General features: G+C 39.6%; 2 protein-coding genes across 9 annotated transcripts in view; one reads left to right on the top strand and one right to left on the bottom strand.

Moving 5' to 3' along the window:
* Positions 1-5556: 5556 nt before the first annotated feature.
* CEP55 (centrosomal protein 55) lies at positions 5557-17877 on the bottom strand. Of its 2 annotated transcripts, none has more exons than XM_064430884.1 (8): positions 17535-17877; positions 15458-15745; positions 13187-13231; positions 12299-12437; positions 10071-10381; positions 9031-9102; positions 8284-8409; positions 5557-7825 (listed from the first exon to the last, which is right to left on the bottom strand). In XM_064430884.1, the coding sequence occupies exons 1-8, from the start codon at positions 17715-17717 to the stop codon at positions 7619-7621; spliced, it is 1371 nt and encodes a 456-aa protein (XP_064286954.1). In that variant the 5' UTR covers positions 17718-17877; the 3' UTR covers positions 5557-7618. The 2 variants fall into 2 exon arrangements, with proteins under 2 accessions (XP_064286954.1, XP_064286953.1); XM_064430883.1 differs by lacking the exon at positions 5557-7825 and adding an exon at positions 7833-8151.
* Positions 17878-18598: 721 nt separating this feature from the next.
* Positions 18599-19707, top strand: part of MYOF (myoferlin) — a 62119-nt gene continuing 61010 nt past the window's right edge. For 4 of the 7 annotated variants that reach the window (XM_064430877.1, XM_064430879.1, XM_064430880.1 and 1 more), the window contains exon 1: positions 18618-19392. In XM_064430877.1, coding sequence (XP_064286947.1) covers positions 19305-19392 — 88 coding nt within the window. In that variant the 5' untranslated portion in view covers positions 18618-19304. Of the gene's footprint in view, positions 19393-19707 lie in introns of all 7 variants that reach the window. The other 3 variants (XR_010367402.1, XR_010367401.1, XM_064430881.1) reach the window with 2 other exon arrangements.

Genomic DNA, 19707 nt, shown 5'->3' on the forward strand with positions numbered 1-19707 from the left:
CACCCAGGCCCAGCCTCCTCATCTCGGCTCTCCAGGCAGGCCCTGGCAGTGCCAGTGACCTGGGAGGCCACTCAGTCTGCTCCCATCCAATGGGGTATGCATGGCTTAGAAACATGGATGGCTGCCACACCACTCTGAGAGCTCTCCTCAGGAGCCTTGGATGACCAGACTAATCTAGGGTAAGAAAAAAAAAAATTAAAGAAAAGAAAAATCTAGGGTAAGAAAAAAGAAAATTACCTATCACCTCCTGTATTGACAGTGGCATTTGGAAACAGCAGATGTGTGCATTGCTCGTCCTAACTGTGGAGAAGTGTCACCAACATGATTTTGGGGATCTGTACAAAATTCATCTAGAATCTCGCCTGTGTTATGAGTTCATGTTGGAGAAGCCTGTTAAAGTAAGACAAACATAGAAAATACCTTATTTTCTCTGAACTTCAATTACTACTAGAAGCAGTTGCTCAGATTGTAAATGAAAGTAGGGCTTTCCACTTAGGCTCTTCACTTCAGATGATTTAGAAATGAGCTGGGAGTGAAGCATGTAAATTGTCACAGACAGGTGGATAATGTCTCATAAAAGAAGATAAAATGTTTTCATAAAGTATGTAAACAGTCGTATAACTTTAAGCTGGGTGAATTCATTTGGCTGAGTGCCAGTGCAGGCGCTCAAGGGTGCACTTAGAGGCTCAGCGTGTGGACCTACACCATTTGATGAGGTGAGAGTTATTCCACGTGTGTGCAGTACAAAACTGGTGTGCCACGGGGAGCAGGTGACGGGCAATGCTTCTGCAGTACCCTGGGTGTGACCCTGCCATCAACCATTTATGCAACAGCATTAGCGGGGATTCCAGATTAGTGGGGATTCCAGAAACTTGGTCCTTTGAAGGGGCAATCTGCTAATGAGGGATGACAAGAGTGACATCTCTCCTGGACTGCTTCCCATATCTTTGCCTGCGCAGAATTTGCATTTATTTAAATTAGCAATTATTTCAATTAGTGGTTCTAACTATCTATGCCATCTCATCAAACAGGGAGTTTGCAGGGCAGCCTAAACAGGTGTATGAAATGCTCCTGCTGGCTCCTACTGATGGATGACTGCATGAAATGTGGGCATAATTTATGTTAAGGGGATGGGCTGTGAACTCAAGTGAAGACAATAAAAAACTTGGAAAGATTGGGTCTTTTTTCAGCAAGCAACACAAGTGACTGGCAAGTCTCTCAATATAGATACTTTATTCTATGTCATTTGATGGGAGAAAAAATATCTGCATCCATATTACAAAAATTTCAATAAATTTAATAGACCTAGCGATTTTTTATTAGCATTTATGATCAGTGCTTGGCATATCTAGCCACAATTTATGTTGGCTCTGCTATGAACTGATTCTTTAAAATGATTACTGAACCTTGAAATACAGCAACACCTTCTAGTTGCCACAACCTCACATACCTGGGACATTTTACAAGCTGACAGACTAGCCCCAAGGTTCTGGACAGGTGGCAGTAGCAGTGGTGTTGTCAGCTCTAAATAATGGGAGGGATTTGGGAAAGAGCTATTGTTAATAGTCTGGTTGTGCTTCTGTGAAAACTTGGGAGGCATTAACAGGACAGAGGGAGTGGAGGTGAGGCAGCTGGAAATGGTAGCACAGATAAATGCAAATTTTATTATGAATAAAATCTTTAGCCCCTTTGACATTAGTGGAAAGTTAAATTAGAAACTGACCCTGTCAATTCAGAGTAAAAGTAAAGATATTTGAAACAATATAGGAAAAAGGAAACGGAGTGAAACGTACAAAGCTGCATTATTGAAGAAAATAAGATACTTTTAGTCAGGGAGGAAAGGAATGCCAGAGGAGAAGAAGGTTTGAAGATGAGATGATGTGTGGAAGTGTCTGGGTAGATCTTTGATCTTTAGAAAGGACCACCTTCAGCTTTGGTCCTTAGGTGTGGGTTACTTGGCATAAGCCTGTTGTTTGCTCAGGAGAACGAAAGTGCTGCTTTTAGTGTGCTGTTAATGAGTGAACTTCACATTAACCTCTGTACAAAATCTTGTGCCTGGGGACAGCAAAGGTGTGAAGAAACATGCTGGTTTCCCTCAGATTTGATCAAACAAGGGGGGGCTCCTTGCAGGAGCAAAAATAGTCTGATTACTCATGGGTCTAATGGATCCATTACCTAAAGGAGTAACTTTCTTTTCCCTCCCATGAGGTACAAAAGTTGTATTTGCTGTTGGGTAGGTCTAATCATAGCAACCATGACAACATGAAATGTGAGGAAGAGAGGAGTTGTAATCCCCCATGGAGCTACTCTGGCTTTACTGTAATAGGTGGATGCTGTGCGTGGTATGTGCACCACGTGCTCATGACAAGGAAGTGATTACCAGAATGCCTGGAAACCTGTTATGATTGCTTAACCTATATAATTTTTTTAACCTATGTTTGCTTTTATGCTCAAACATGGAGTCAGCTCAGATTTCATTGCTCTAAGTTAAATGAAAGCTGCAGAGACCTCTGTGGAGGTGGTTTGCCTAACCTAGCAGGGAAAAATCTTGTTTCTTTTTTCGTGGGTGTTTTCTTCATCCCTGAAATGAAAGCCTAAGGTTTGGCCTTCTCTGTTTCAGATAAGGGCTGTGTTACCTGATACCATTAGTCAAGCTCTGCTTTTCAGATTGTTCCCCTGGCAACCATGAACTGTCGTGACAGATGGGGATCGATCAGCTTATTTATATCTTGAGCATTAAGAAATATTCCCAGAGAAAGGGACCACTAAGTGGGTGACTCTGGGAGATGGGAGCTCATGTTCCATTTGGACATGATTTAGTAGAGGTTTTTGCCTTATTTACGCATCTTCTTGCATGTAGATTGGTGTTTTAAGTCTTTGGGTGTATTTTTGTGCACCTGTATCACACTAGGTAAATACCACTGACTTCTGTAACAGATGTAATGTACATTTAATGTTTGCTAAGTGATGTAAATTCATTTTATTAGAAAGGTTGTCTCTTTGTCTTCACAAGAGAGGTTGCAAGCTTGTAGATGACTCATGCATCTGCACAATAAGATTTTTATCATAAGTTTCAACCAAGGTGAGCTTTCTGTTTTTATTTTTGCTCTTGCATATCACACTACAGCTGTTCTGCTTCTAGATACTATGAATCATGAAAGATGTTATACCATTGTAAGGTATGTTTCAAATAGAAGTCTGTTTTGATTTATTTTCTTTTTTAGGAAGTTTTCTAACTGCTCACCCATTTTATACTTTCATATCAGTGAGCCAAAGCACTTACACCAATGTGTGAGGGACAATTTTAAACTTTTAGTGTAAATGTAAATGCATCAGTTTGTTTAGATACAGTAGCAAGCTCACACATTCCTGTGTCCACTGAAAATAACCAGATGCTTCACTTATCGTGTCAAAAATGAATCCCTGTTTCTTCTGGGAAGTCTCATTTTGCTGTGATCAGTCCCCATTAGAAGCTGGCACGCTTCCTGGGGTAAGTGCCAGTGGCAGTGGTTTCAAGCTGTAGCAGCAGCATTGCTGACCAAGGCCTCAGCCAAAAGCAGAGCTGCCAATAATACTGTCAGATGTGCCTTCTAATAAAAGCTGGGTCAGCTTCCAGTCATCAAGACCACCAGAAGTTTGCCAGCATCCACATTGTGGCTTGCAGTGAGGACGGAATTTCTCTCTGAACAAGTGTAAATTGAGAACATAATCCACATAACACAGACTTCCCCTGGATGGTCACATTTATTGTTTTGCTTCATGGTAACCAAGCTTCACCAGAATGACTCAGCTCCAGCTAAACTCTTACAACTAAATGAGGTTGTTTCTTAACAGTCTTAGAAACTCTATTGCACTTACACATCTAGCCCATGGATTTAAGGAGTTTATCTGTGAATACAGAGTATAAGACTGGTTTGTTTGGACATTGCAGGATGTGGTAGAACACTCTTACCAAGGAACTGAGACCCTGGTTTTTTGCAGAGTTGGATATTAAAGTGCCACTGGATCTTTGCTTAACTTTCAGGTGTGCATAAAGTTACTTCCATTCCTGCTAATGAGCTTTGATGTAAAGACATCGAAACAAAAGCTGTGGTGAATGTCTGAAGGATTTACAAATTAAACTTGTCACCAGCCTCTCATGCTCAGGAGATGTGCCCAGACATTCCCTGAACACTGCAGGGTTGTATGGTGTGCAGAGATCACAGACACCATTGTTTCCTCTCATTGTCAAGAGTCCAGTGATTAGAGAATGCTCTTATTCGTGAAGAATTGTCCCTTTTCTTTCCCTGAAAGAGTAAAATCTTAGAAGGGTAACTTGTTGGGAACAGCTGGGGTTCTTCAGCTCCAAATTGGGATAGCAGTTTTCCTTTTAAAAGCCACATATTTCTGAAGGAAGGTCTACAGTGCCTGTCTGCTGCAAAGATTGTATATATTGTCAGGCTTCTCCTTAGCTAGCATTAAGCTAGGGTTGGAGAAACAGAAAAATCAATCTTACAAAAGCAATGAAAGTTCAAATAATGCTTTAAATTCTGCTGTAACCTCTTCTGCCTTTCCTAATGTAATGGTGATCATGTTATTTCCCACACTGTTTATGGTTTTCATTATCAGTGGCCATTTTAGATGACTGATAAGATGTGACTTGGAGCTTCCCATAAAATGAGTCTGGAAAGCATGTATGCCTTAATTAGGCTGTAGAGTTTTCTGTATAGTTACATGAGATAATACTGACCCTATTGAGCTTGTTACATGGACAAAACTATCACATACACCAGTTTTGAACTTATGAGGGAAATTAAACTTGGTTGCACTTCCATCAAGAAGCCAGCTGGATATCACCATGATAAGGTCCCAGGTTTTCTTACAGAATATTTTGAAGCACCTTATCTTGGTCTAGCTTTTTGGAACTATCAATTCAGTACAAAATGCTGAAAATTTTGGTTGGTCATAGGGACCACCAAATGAGAATCTGTCCCTAAATGCTGGTGGGGAGCTCTGTTCCAGGTCTGAAGGGGGACTGGGTGTGAGGAGAGTCTCACTTTATGGATACATATCTTATTTGAAGTCTGCTTTTTTTGCAAGAGACACATTTGACATTGAAAATGTTAGAAGGTAATTTACATCTGTGACTCCTCTAGAGCAGTCATGTTTTTCACTGGCTGCTTGGACAGCTTTCTGAATTTTCTTCCTGGAGCACCTTATGGAGGGGAGCCTAAATACCCCAAATACCAAAGGTACAGACACATGGTGCTGTTTGATAAAACAATGTGGGAATGATGCACCTCCCTATTATCAGGAATTAAGTGACATCAAGTTGTGCCTGTGTCATTTATCTTGTTTTCAGCAGGATAGTGATGCATGAGTGCAAGTATTGATTTGAAGCAGTATTTTATGGTATTCTATGTCTGCTTAGACTAGAAGTTCATACAGACATAGGAATACCAGTAATTTTCTAGTTGAGAAACATGAGATTGTTTTAATGACTCTGGTACAGTAGCTACTAATTTAGCATGTAGTGAAATAACACTACATGCTGCAGAAGAAGATGAAGAGTCAGAGCTATTTTGGCTTTTTTATTTACATCTTATTGTGTATTTTTTTCTTGCAGGTCTTTATGTGCCATTAAAAAAGGGAATGAACAAAACTTTTTTAACATTGTCACATTATGAAATTTCCGAGTCTCCCGCTGCAGTACCAGTTTATGATGTGGAAGTGGTTTATGCTAATTTAAGAAAGCCTCAGAACTACTGAAGAGTTCTGACCTGTAGTAGGCAAACCTGTTTCATTTATAATACATAAAAGATAAGGATTTCCTTTTGCAGAAATTATGCTGAGTATGCAGCTGAGAATAGAATACTAGCTGATTAAGGTGTTGTTCAAAGACAAACTTAAACTTTTAAAAGTACTTTAATGAGAGATTAAAATCATTAGGCTGTAATGAAAAGCATAGTCATCCTGAAGGAAAAGATTTTAAAAAATATATGAAATTAAGACAATTTCCCTCACAACAAAACCTTAAGATTCTGAAGCACATTTCTGTTTTACTCATTAGTTTATCACATCTTTGGTCAGAAAATCTGTTGCTAGCAATTGAGCAAATTGTCAAACACAAAGATTAGCCTGAGACACAGTAAATGAAATTGCCAAGTGGATAGAGAATGGCTAATACAATAAATCTGGCAGAGATATTTCAGATATAAAGATAATACCTTTTAGTATTTTCTATCTCACGAGCGCTGGAATTGAGAATAACATCATTTGATACTATCAGTTATTTTCAGTAACTTGGAACACACCTTCATATTTAAGAATAAGATTTAACCATCAGGGATTAAGGTGAACATTACGGGTAAAAGCACAGTTTTGCAGCAAAGCAAGATGGAGAAAGCTGACACCAGCTAGTAATCAGAATCAGCAGGCCAGAAAGAGACACCTTGGGTACCTGTGTGTCCTCAGCAAACCACAAACTTCTAAAATGCTCAAATTTATTCTTGAGTATCTTTGTAAAATTTCCCCATTTTAATAATTTCCACAGACGGAACTTCTTGTTGGGTTTCACTACGTGTGCAAGGAACAAAATGCTCACAACACTTTCAAGTTTACAGTAAGTGCTAGAGAAAAGTAACACTGCAATTGCAAATCCATTAGGGATTTTTTTTTGCCAGTTTCTAATTTGTTGCCAGAATTTGTCATTAACTTGTGTTTTGTATAAGACAAAATACAGTGACACTTGAAATACACTGGAGCAATTTGTTAAAAACTGCACTTTCGGACATTTGTCAAATCGAAGGTCGAATAACTGACATTTCTCAACTTTAACCTCTAAAACACAGAAGCAAAACAAGTTTAATTCAGCATAATTCTATATGCAAAATTCAAAAATGGCCTCTGACATTGTCTGAAATATAAACTTTTTTTGGCACCAAGGCATTTTTTTTTGCTAGGAAGTTGGTTTTTCTGACATTAAACCTTGGTCAGCATTTTAGTCACCCCTGATGGTGGTTCAGGATACTCAGCTACTTAAGATTAATGGTTTGAACATCAGTCTTAAGCAGCAAAGATCTAACATGGCCCTCCTGAGTTTTTATGTATCAAGATGTTGATATTCCACATATATATGATATATAACACATGTATGTATATACTATACACACTACACATACACACACCATGTATAAATAAATATATATATATAGTGCACACCTACAAGGGCCAAAAATCTTTTGCAACTATTTTTGTCAGTTAAGACACGAGCACAGTCATAAGGATTCAACAACCAAGAACTGGGTATGCCAAAACTAAAATACAGTCTGGCACAATAATTATGCTTTTACTATTCTTACATTTAATAGTGCAAAAAGAAAAAAAGTCAGTAGTTTACTATTTAAAATATTCCTAACTCTAAAAATATTTCTGTTTGCAACTAGAAAATGCAGTAGCTGTTTTGCAAAAACATGAGGTAAAATACTGAGGCCAAATTATAATGTTAATACTGTTTTTGTGGAACTGAATTAAAAAATCAGCAGTTGTTTATACAACTGTAAGAAAAAAGCTTTAAAAGATATTTGGCCAGGCATATTGGTAGCATATATGAAGCAAAGATAGTAAGTCCATTTGGAGCTCAAGCTGTACAGAAGTCAATGTGTGCTAGTAATTCCCTATGTTGGCTTGTTGGATATAGCACTTTACATCTGGGACACTCGAGAAAACTTTCATCAAGGCAGCTGGAATGTTTCAGGGGAGGACTTCTGTCACATGTGGTCACCTTCTTGTCAAATACAGCTTGCAAATCTTCTTGTGATTCCATATGTCCAGATTCCCGGAGTTTCTGGAAAAGGAGGAGCTTCACTGTAAGATTGGGGCATGCATGCACTGATCAAACACTGTAGGAAAATACATTAAAGGCTTGATGGCACACAAGCCTTGGGTGTGTTACAGCACTAAGGACTGTGCCTCGTTCACCAGCAATGAGTCTGAGTGGAAGCACATTGCATCTTTGTCATGGTACAACAGACAAAGCTGAGTCACACACTGTGATACAGAACGTTCCCTGCTCAGCACCCTGACTGTTCTGGAGCTCCTGCTGCACTGCTCCTGCTCCGTGCTTGCTGGAGAGCAAAGCAGTGCCTGCCTGGCTTGCACAGGGCTCTGCACCTTGGGGAAACAGACATAAAGGATGGAGGGACACTTACTCAGGGTTTGAAACAAGATCCCAAAGCAAGAAGCTGTAAGTTTATGCAAAATCCCTGAGTGAATTCACCTGGGGGTTGAATATTCAGTACATACCAGAGGTTCCAGGCGGGTTATTTTCTCCTTGGCCTTGCGCAGCTCCTTGAGAACATGGCTTAACTCTTGCTTCAAGTTCTGGCGATCAAGCTTCCCATTCTCTAAGTCTGTGGTACACATCTGGATCTGGCAGCCCAACAAAGTGAAAACTTAAAGTCAAAGTTAGTATGAACTGGGAGGAATGTTTCTCATTTATGTATTTAAAGTCAGTTTTGCTCTGCAATAACATCTTAAAATGGGATTAAAAGGAAAATTTAAATGAAAAATTTAACATTGCTGTTGCTTTCATTCCAGTGAAATTCACACATGCCCAGTTATTAAAATCTCCCTTAGAAGAGGTACAGTTTAAAGTTATTTTGATTGGAGGGTGTTTCAATTTCAAATAAAGAAAATATGGCAATGCAACTATTTCTATAACTATATTGAGAATATATTATGAAACTTTAATTAGGTGATTAGTTTTGGGACGTTTCTTGTGCCTTATCTGAGGCTTTACCTGTTGAACAAGTGATTGTGGAGAAAACAGCATCAGGTTTGATCATACCCTCTTATCATACAAGGTTACAGATTTTCCTCCTGACACATGACAAAATTTTTGAAAGCATCAAGAGATTATGTACAGTTGAATATTCATGCCTAGCATTACTTTATTTGATATACTAATCATTCTTAAATGTGAAGTTAGTCTAGAAAGACTTTGTGCCTAACACAGATTAAATATCAGCACTTTAGCACATGATTGTGTACCTGTTGTTCCAGCAAAGCTATTCTTGTGTGTTCTGCCTCCTGTCTGAGCAATGATTTACGAAGGAGTTGCACCTACAAGGCAGATGAACACTTGTAACAAACAACTTCCATATACAATAGTTAATAAGCTTAAAAATAATTAATTTATAATGAGATGGAAGCAAACTCTTACATTTCAATGCCAACAGAAAATGTATGTCTCTTATGCAAGAATCAAACTCAATTCAAATCACTACTTCCCCAAGGAAAACCCTAGTGAAAAATTATTATTGCACCAAGAAGGGGGAGTGCAGGATGATTATTTTTAAAAAAAGAAACCAAAAATGGAAGCCTCCTAGGTGATTGCCAGGATGCTGACAAAAATATACTCATAAAACCTATGTTTGCACTAACATAATATGATGTTAATAAAAACAAACAGTGCATTTTTTTTAATATAAGAGAACAAGTTTAAAGGTGAGAAAGTACTATATTATAATCATTAAGTAAATGCATACATTAAAATATCCTCTGCTTTTAGCATGTGTCAACTTTTAGAATAATGCTGTTATTCAGCTTCAAAAAATAAAATATTTAATCATTATTAACCAGTGAGAACCAGTCTGTCTTTAGAGAGCTTAATGTTGTTCTGCTTTTGGCCTACTTTGGTGTCTTGTAAATTTTATTCTCGTATTTTAAATATCAGTTGTATTTTAGTTGCCAGGTGACAGCAAATATTAGTAGTATTCCATAGTTATGAGCACCTGATAAAATGGTTTTTTTTTGCTTTCTTGTCCTCATTTACTATTAGTCTCAAGGATGAACTAAATTAGAAACAATTCAGTATTTTCTCCCTTCCCTTTCGTGTCCCTTAAGACTAGGGAAATAAATGAACAGAGAAGTTTCTTCTTTAAACAATTCAGTGTTAACCACAAGGACATGAGTCTAGATCTATGTGAAGAAGTTACCAGAGAGAGGGATGGTCTATCTGATTAACTATGAATTTTCATCTCTCTTGATTCTTTGCTAATGATCTCAAACCTCCAAATCCATCCACTTACTTGACATAAAAGATCTTCAGACTTTTCTTTTTCTTCTCTGAGCTGTTCTTTGATAGTTTCATTTTCCTCTTTTAGTCTTTGTGCTTTCTCTTTCATTCTATTTTCATTTTCTCGAGTCTTCATTTCAGCAACCCGTTGTGACTGCAGTAAGGCATTTAAACTCATCATTTCCCCTTGTGTTTCTTCATGGGTCTTTTTCAGTTCGTTAAGTTCGGATCTCAGCTGGGCTATAGTGCGTCTTTCCTTCTCAGGATCACCCTTAGTTAGAAACAGCTGCTCACAGTATTCTTGCCTTTCCTCCTGTAGATGACCTTAATGAATCAGAAATAATTGAGTTAGTGATGTGAAAAAATACCCCCACTTAAAAATCAGAGCACTAAATCTTTAACAGCATTTTAAGGCCTATTAATAGAAATTGAAATAGTAGGCTATTGCACAGCTCAGATTAGAACCAAACTTTGGTTGAAACAGCTTTCAGTATTTAAAATACATTAAGTCTCCACACCAATATACTTAGTGGAAAACACAGTTCTTCTAAGGCCTCATGCATTATACTGACACATGGGAATCTGACCCAAAACCACTGGATTCCTACTTCTATTTTTAGGCTCTTTAGCCAAGCTGCTGGCATTATTCCCTCCCCAGAGATACCTTTGGGGATGGGATAGATTCAACCTTTTTGACCAAAGCCAGACCTTCCACTGTCTTTTCCAGACCATCTTTTTCAAACAGCATACCATAATTTACTTCTAAATAGTAAATAGAAAGGACCATGACAGTTCTTTTGATTAAAAATGCTTCCTTCTTGGGTAGCAACTATTACTTAAACCAAGGTCAGAACATTTCTCCTTTTTGACCCAAGAAAAGTTTAATAAGTAGGAAAAAATTAAAGAGACAGACTGCAAAAATTCAGGAACAGTACAAAATATATGTAGAAGCAGAATGAGGGATGCAAAATTTCATGGGCTTCGCTGATTTTTGGCACTGTAAGTTTTGTGACTTCAATACCTTTCCTATTGAAGACTTACCCTAATCATTCAATATAATTATTAGGGAGTTTCCTGCTTGAATGTTCTCCCTTCCCTCAGCTATGAACTAAGCCCTATCTTCTCATTAGCAAAACTCCTTTATAGGGCAGCGACACCCTCAGAGAAAGGCCAAGTTTTTGCCCAGAAAAAGTTTTCATATTTATACTTTCAACTTGTATAGCTAGGTTCTTAGAAACCTGGATTTCTGCTACTGCCTAGCTGCTTGAAGAGAGGAACTTTACTACACCCTGACTTTAAGTCTTCTGGTTGCTCTTGTGGCAAAGCTTTGACTGCAGAAACTGTGGAACATTTTCTGGTGAGCTGAGTCTGCCTCCCTCTAAAAATACTGTTCATAGATTTCTGAACAGCACCAAAACAAGATTATGATGATATTTCACTGTTCTCCAGAAAGATTCAAACAGCAATACAGAAACCAAGCCACTGCCCATGAATTATTAATGGCAAGTCTGTGGGTATATTCTTACTCCATATGATGCTAGTTCTGTTTAGTGAATTTACCTTCCAGGTCAGTTGCAACATGTATGAAATCAATAGTTTGGTAATAAGAAAAGCAGGTGAATACCTTCTGGTTCTTCTGCTTAATATGATTTTGATTTTATTAATACTGAGAGGGTGTGCCTTATTGAGGAACTGCACAGCAAGGAAGTGAGCTGGAGGTGGCCAGATCCTTATTGTGAAACACTGCTTTGGAGAGGTGCCAAAACCTATCACAGGTTTTCTTGCCCTGTAACAACTGTCAGGTGAGTAAAGAACATGGCAATCTTGAGTCATTTTTATAATATTTATTTTGAAAAAAGTAAATTAAAAAAAATCTGATCCACACCTAGCTAATAAATCCTTAATGCTTCCATTATGTCTACTGAAAGTGTACTTTGAAGGATGGGAGACATACATCTATTTGCCTCAACACTTTCCACAAACAGAGAGGTTGCTAATAGAGTGTCAAGGCTGTTAAAACCATCTTTGAAGTGGATAAGAACAGGAAGTACTTTTGGTCAAGTAACATAGCTAGATAACAGGAAGCAGAGGAATATTATTTAACCAAGTTTTACCATTAAGCAGCCAAAGCATTGAGAACAAAGTCTTGATTTTAAGTATGCTATAATTTGTTTTCAGAAAATTTATTCTATAGATAATTATGGTTTGGGTCACTTGTGGGGCTAAAAATGAAATTGATACCTTCTGAATTTGATTTAGATTCTTGCTGGCTAGCTATTTCTGCCTTCTGTTCAAGTTCAAAGATCCTTCCAAGCAGTCCCCTGACATATGCTTCCCGTTGCTGGTCATACAGTAGCCACTGCTGATTCTTCTCAAGAGCCTTCATAAAAAGAAACAGAAGAACAACAAAAAGTCTCTGGTAATTAATTAGCTCTTAAAAGTATTCTCTTATGTCTTCAAAATGTTAGAAGTTGTTAAAGATAAGCTAGATAAGTCTGCTGCAAATTGTAGTAATCTATACGAAAAACAAATAAATCCATTTTCATCTGGAAAGTTAAGTCAGGATGCTGAGCATAAGCCAAAACTGCATAAATGGGAAAATTACTTAAAGAACAAAGGCTTTAATGAATCATGCCTAGATTATGAAGAATTAACTTTTCAATCTCACATATAAAATAAAATATAAAATAACAGACCTTGAAAATGAAATAAAACTGTATCATTGCAATTTAATTTGTCAGAACGAGGACATGGATTTTTTAGCTGCTTGGCTCATAGACTTACTCAGATTGCAAGGAACCTCAGGAGGTTTCCAATTCAACCTCATGCTGTCCCAGGCAGTGTCAGATTCCTAGAGGCTTCTGAGTTCTCAGCAACAGCAACCACTTTATTCTGATGTTCCAAGCAAGGTCTTTCGAAGATGATGGAAATCTTAATTTTTCTTTTGCAAGTTTTTCTGTTTTTAAATTCAAATTAGTGCCTTTTCACAAAATCATTTTAGGGATTATATTTTAGAGACAAACATACCCTCTGAGGTCCCATACTACCCCAAAATGTACATGATGATAATTTACATTCTTCTGCAGCTCAAGACAGATGGTATGTGCTTGAAATTTACAGGAAACTTACATCTTTCAATTGTCTTTCAACTTCAGTGCTGTTTGCTGCAGCTTCCTGCGGACAAAGAACAACTTGTTAGTGTTGTTTAAAACAGATGGCTGAAACAGCAAAGCTACTCCTGTACAGCTATCAATTTCACATAAATAGCAGAAGAATATTTTAAAAATTAAATCAGATGCATTTAAAAATTAAAAGAGATGTGCCTTTTGTGTTTAAAGTTGATTGCTGGGTTTATAGTTGGTTGCTGGGTCTTTTTGAAGGATCCAAGTTATGTAGAAAGCCATTTCAGATATTTAAAATAGACTCTTCTGCAAAATATGGGACAAAGATTTACATGGAATTTAGTCCATAAGTCAGCAATTCATAGTTACCTTTAAACATTTCTTAAGGAAACCATAATGTATTTTCTACTGACTTGCTGTCTTGGAAGTCCTGAATGGTGTTCCACAAAGAGATTTTGAAAAATGAAGATATTTAAGGGTATTATTTAAGTACACAAGGAGAGGTAAATGTTTCTTCTGTTTTTGTATCCTCATACATTTGACAATGACCCAGACATACAACAGAAGTTGGGGAAAGCCAGAGACCTCCATGCTTCCCTGGGATAACAGGAAGACTGTGAACATCTGGGAAGTGATGCAGGCCTGTCTGCCAGCACAAGGACAAACTGCCTGATTTCCTGAGCCTGATCCCCAGTACAGTGAGTATCACTTATGTACACCTGTGAGTAGGGAACTTCTTGAGACCCATCTAAAACTGAGTTACAGGCATGTTTCTCCCACATGTAAATGTGAATTCTCTGCAGAATACAAAGTGGTTATGAAATTGTGTAGGTATAAGTCAGAGGGAACTTCAGTGAGAAAAAAACAAAGTACATTACTACCCAAATCCAAACCACATTTTTTCCCAACATTTTTCTATGGATCTTGGAATATGATTTACAACAGAATTACAACAGAATTTATAGCTGAAAAATACAGAACTTCAAATATAATTATTAAACTAAAACACTTCCTAAGAAAAATAGGATTTAGGGACACTGAACTTGTTTCTATGAACATCAGAGTCCTGCCTCAGTAAAAACTTTCTTAAAATTGTGTCATAAAGCTGATGTTTCCATTTCAGAGCTAGTATGCCACCTAGCAGTTTCAAGTAGCATTGCTAGACTTGTTTTCAAGTTTTCCAAGACATCCAGTAAAACATCACTGTCCTCTGTTGATAAATCAGTTACAATTTTAAAAGAAAACTATGGGTTTAAATAATACATATTTTGGTGGTTTACTGACAAAAATATTATGAAAACCTGTTGACTTAATACACATTTTAACACCTCTAATGAAGTTCAAAGTGTCTTAAAATTTAAAATAAGTATGTTGCATTTAAAGTGGTATTTCTCAATAAACTGCATTATTAGAAGTACTATATATACATGTGTTACCATTCAAAGTAGTAGATTAAGATATTCTGTTATGTATTTGGCTACAGCAGAATTTCTAGAAATTGCTCAACTCCCGGGTGGAGTGGAGGGAACCAGCACCATCTGCAGGTCAAAAGCTGGAAAAGAAAGACTCAGAGCCACCTATTTTTAGGCACCTGTACCTAAACAACTTTCCTGTGCCCCTCATAGAGCTACTACTGCATTTTCCAAAGAACATTAGAACGGGGCAGGGTGGAAAAACAACTGCAGAATCCTAAATGGACTTGTAAACCCTTATCTGAAACTCATTATTAAACTTCAAACTCATTATTCCTGTCCTATCCTGTGCCACATTGAAGAATTTACCATGTGTAATGCCATAGAAAGACAATTAGTTTTAACAACTGAGACACAAATGAGGATTCATAAGAGCAGAGAGAAGAAAGATATTCTTATGACTGAAGCTGAATTAGGTAGGAGCTTAGTTTGTCTTTATTAGTGCCCCCTTCTTGCTCTGTCTAATCACTGAGCACACAAATCTGAGAAGGGCACAGTGCCTGCCTAAGGAACAGTGGATCATCCCAGTAGTATCACAGGTCACACTGCCTGTGTGTGACCTTGAACCAGGGACCCTGCAATACAGCAGGAGAGAATTCCCTCCCCAGCTATGCTGCCTGAAGTGTGCTCTCTGACTGCTCCTCATTTAGAGTTCAATCTGGACACCATCTCGTTTCATACAAGAATATTTCAGCATGCAACACAGCTTGTATGAAAATTCATAAACCATCCTATTTTATAACAGGTATTGGTGCTTAGTGGGCACAAATTCCAATTTGCAATTGCAATATTTCTTCAGTGCTTACCTGGGATGCCTGAGAAGTACTACTGGCTTCGTTCTCAAGATCAGAGCATTTTGCCATGACTGCAGATAAATCACATTTTAACCTGTTAATTTCTTCTGACAGAGAACAAAGTAACTGTTCTCTCCTTTCTGCTTCCTTTGTTTTTTCCTCTAGTTGATTTTGTAGTAAGGACACTTCACTATTCTTGGTTTTGGACCCAAGCTTGTCTTTCAGGTTTTGGATTTCTCTGTCCTTCTCTCCCAGAAGATGGTTGTATTTTTCTTTTTCTTTCTCAAGCAAAAGTATTTTCTAAATGAAACAGAATAAAAAAGAGTAAGTTTTAGTCTATGCATCAAATGCATTAGCAAGTTTACAGTAGTTTGAGATTATCTGAGCAGTGGGGTCTAGTGGAAGGTGTTAGAACTAGGGGATCTTTAGTCTCTTCCTACCCAACCCATTCTATGACCTTAAGATTCTATGATAAGAATATCTCACTTTCCAAGATCTCTCTTAGCCTTTACTTAGCTGAGAAAATTACTTTTAACTCAAAGAAGACAATACTGGAGTGATCATCTGAAATATATCAAGTGATAGTAGAACCAGTCTGAAACAGACGAAACAAGGAGAGGATGCAAAGAACCAAGTTTCACAGGCTTGGCAGGTACTCAGTTTTGAATAAAGATCACTACAGTATATGACCCTAAAACAAGTACAAGTACAAGAACTCCAAAACACTTCCAGCAAAGAGGTTGGTGCTACATTTCTTAGTATATTTCTTAGCATATTTGGTAGCTTTTGGGAAGCAGCAGAGCCTTCTTGCAAACTACTACTGTCACAGAAGGGTTATAATAAGGCATTCAGGAGAAGGATCCTGTTTTCCATGTTATCTGGCCCTGTAGTTTCAAAATGTGTTTTAGTAGATATTTTCAACATGCACTCTTTTTCTAGTAGGCCTCCAGCACAGGTAATCATTACCCACAACTAGTACTGCATTTAAGATGCAGTGGGGCTCTGCATGAACTTCAGATAAAAGTGATAGCATTTAATTCTGCTAAGGCTGATATTGAAATCCTGCATGTTGACATCAAGTCATTAGAAAGAGAAACTGAAAGCAAGTGGTTTTGAGAGAGCCTCGATCAAGGAGTGGTTGAACACCACTGCTCACTAAAATTAAAATAGTGACACCAAAGAGTATCTGGTGTATCAAACACAGTAGTGATTTTGCACCTATTTTTCCTAGTTTATAGGAAACCAGTGTTAAGTAACCAACACTGAGCCAACAGCAAACACCAAGAGACTCAGCAAATACACTAAGGAATCTAGCCAAAACTGTGCATGAGCTGCCCAGCCATAGCTCATCCTTGGCTTAGGACTTCTCAACTGACTTTGTGGCACAGAAACATGACAAGCCCTTTCGTTAAAAGGAGTGGCCTAGAAATATTAGTATGCCTAGTCCACACTAGTTGTACTCTTTTCTAGAGTCCATCTAAAGTTTCCCCATCCTTCTGGGAATCCTGACAGGCTGCGACTGGGTCACCTATTAAGTCCTGAACTTCTCTCTCTGCAGCCACAGGTTTATCTCGAGGGGAACAGTCATATAGACACAGAGATGCTTCAATACCTTGCAGTGTCTTCGTTTCTGCTCTTTAGATGCAATGGAAGAAAAATGTAATGACCCAATTACAGTTTCATTTACCTATACTGAGTGGGAGCTTGACAATTCAATTCAAACAAACACTCTACACTTTTTGGCATGTTCTTAACTAAGTGTTTTCAAACATTAAGCTCTTTGTAGGAAGTGCTTAAAAGACTTTTCTGAGATGTGTTTTATTATGAGGATAGGTCTTAATGGGCTAAGGGGCACCTCTGGCCTCAAGTCTTTGTATTTACCAGCCTTGTCAGATGAGTGTGATTTTATTAGCTCAGCTGCCATTGAAAAATATCTGAGAATGAAAGTATGAAACTAATAGTTTGCCTGGACTGTCTAACACTCCTGAACCAGTTGTGACATCAGAAGTTTTGAGGGAAAGGTGGGGCTCCCGAGGCCGAGTGCCGTATCCGCGGCACCGGGCGCTGGCTCGGGGGGAGCCCGGCTCACCTGCAGGAGCTCGCTCCGCTCCGGCTCCGTCACTCTGCCTTTGCCTGCGGCCACGTCCTCCATGGACTTCCGCGGGGCAGCGCCCTCCCGCTTCCCCTTCTCGAGCCCACCGTCAGCTCTGCAGCTGCCCAGCTTCAGGCCCCCCTTGCCAATAATTCGATCTATGGCGGTCTTGGCGTTCATCTTTAGGCGCCTGTACAAACCGAACGAGGCGCTACGGAACAGCGTTCCCTTCTAGCGGGCAGGACGAGGCTTCCGACAGCTGCAGGCGAGCGCAGGCGGCGCGGCCCTCCCGGATCCCGCGGGGCTCAGAGGGGCCGCGAGTCACGGTGCGGAGCACGGCCCGGTGCGGGGGCACGGCCCGGCGAGGGGGCACGGCCCGGCGAGGGAGCACGGCCCGGCGAGGGAGCACGGCCCGGCGCGGGACGCGGCCCGGCGCGGGACGCGGCCCGGCGGCGGCTCTGTCCGGCCCCGGCCCGTGCCGCTTCCGGGAGTTTGAATCCCGCGGCTCCGGGCCGTCACTTCCGGGGTTTCCGGATGGTGCCGGCGGGGCGGTGTCCGCTCGTGTCACCGCCCGCTCGTGTCGCCGCCCGGCCGGTGCTGTCCCTGCCCGGGGCTCCCCGCCGCCTGTGGGCGGCGGTGCTTGGCCAGCTGCGGCTGCCGGAGCGTGGAGCTCGGGTCGAGTCTGCAGGGCCCCCTCAGTGCTGTCTCTTACGTGTCTGTGTCCTTGTTCCTCCCTGAACACGTAGGGTTTTTCTTCAGAAATCCTCTCCATCTACCCCAAACGTAATAATTTAAGAAATTACAAAGTAAGCTAGGCTAGGTCTCGTGTAGAAACCAGGCTGAACTGCTCTCACTTGCTCCTCTTGCTGGCTTCCCCTCTCCTCAGTCCTTGGGGACGCGGGGACACGTGTGGCAGTTTTTGCTTCTCAGAGCTGAAAAGAACTAGCCCTGAGCACGGGGAAGCTCAGAGCTCTTGTGCGTGTCTTGTGTCACCCGGTCCTTGTTACCGCAGTGTTTGTGCATGTGTTTAAGACAAAACATTCATATGCGTCCAAACTATACAGAGAGTCTTGTAATTTTTAATTTCTTTTTTGCACGCATTTCCTTGATACTTTTTAATTTTTAGTCAATGGTACATATTTCAGTAATTCTACTGTAAATCTACTGTCTCCAGGATGTTCCACGAGGAAGCTGCAGTGTCGTTCCAGAATGCAACAGGAGGGGGAGGACTTGCACTGTTTTTTGGGATCATCGCCAGTTTCCCGCTGGGCTGGCACGGAGACAAACCAAAAGCATTTGCGAACAATGAAGTTCTAAAAATTAGGGGCGAAAAATATAAGCCATTGTGGAATTTCATACCTTGTATGCCGAGAGGCAGATGCGGTTTAGATCGAGTTCTAGAGTCGTGCTTAATGTTCTTAACGCTTATTCTAGCCTTGGTTTCTGACGAGAGATTTATCAGTTTAAGAATAAAAGCAGCAGCCAGAAACCTGCGTTTTTGCAGTGTGCTTTTTCTGTTGCAGGATTTCACTAGTGAAAGCTCTTTCTGTGCAGCATGACACAAGCTGGTGTCAATTTACAGGGGTGTTTTTTTTCCCAGAGCTTTGAGCAGCTAGTCCGTCATAGATCCACCCATGGACCTCCTTTGCTGTAAACCACTCATTCCCTGCCTCCTCTTCCTGCTGGCATTTCAGTCCAGAAGTTAAGGACTGAAACTGAGTATTTAATTCCTTCGGTATTAGTCAACGTTTAGACAAAAGGGAAGCAATGCTTCGGGTGATTGTGGAATCTGCTACCAATATTCCTAAAACCAAGTTTGGGAAACCAGATCCTATCGTTTCTGTTATTTTTAAAGGTAAGCAAAACTGTCATAAATGTAGCCAGGGAAGAAGTTTTGTAAAGGATAGTGCCCTTTGTAAGTATCTGAAAATCTGGGAAATCATGTTTTCCTGGAATTACAGCTAATGTAATTTTGGGGAAGACTTTTTAATTAGAGACAAGAGTTACCTGAATGAAGTTTGAACTGGGTGGAGTGCATTGGTCTGTTCTGAGCAGCTGTGCTTCTGTATCAGGATCCGCATTTTACAAGTTTTTCCAAAGGATTAACCTGTTGCTTTAAAAACAAATCTATCTGCATAAATGAACCCACTTTTAATTCTGATATTGAAGA

This window comes from Passer domesticus, chromosome 8, assembly GCF_036417665.1.
Source record: "Passer domesticus isolate bPasDom1 chromosome 8, bPasDom1.hap1, whole genome shotgun sequence".
Lineage (NCBI taxonomy): Eukaryota > Metazoa > Chordata > Aves > Passeriformes > Passeridae > Passer > Passer domesticus.

Bases quoted from the DNA above. Each gene is read 5' to 3' on its own strand.
- CEP55 (XM_064430883.1), bottom strand. From the start codon at position 17,717: ATGAACGCCAAGACCGCCATAGATCGAATTATTGGCAAGGGGGGCCTG. The intron at 13,232-15,457 runs GTAAGCACTGAA...CTTTGTCCGCAG, and splicing joins GTACTTCTCAGGCATCCCAG to GAAGCTGCAGCAAACAGCAC. The intron at 8,410-9,030 runs GTACACAATCAT...TTGGGCTGCCAG, and splicing joins TAGCTTTGCTGGAACAACAG to ATCCAGATGTGTACCACAGA.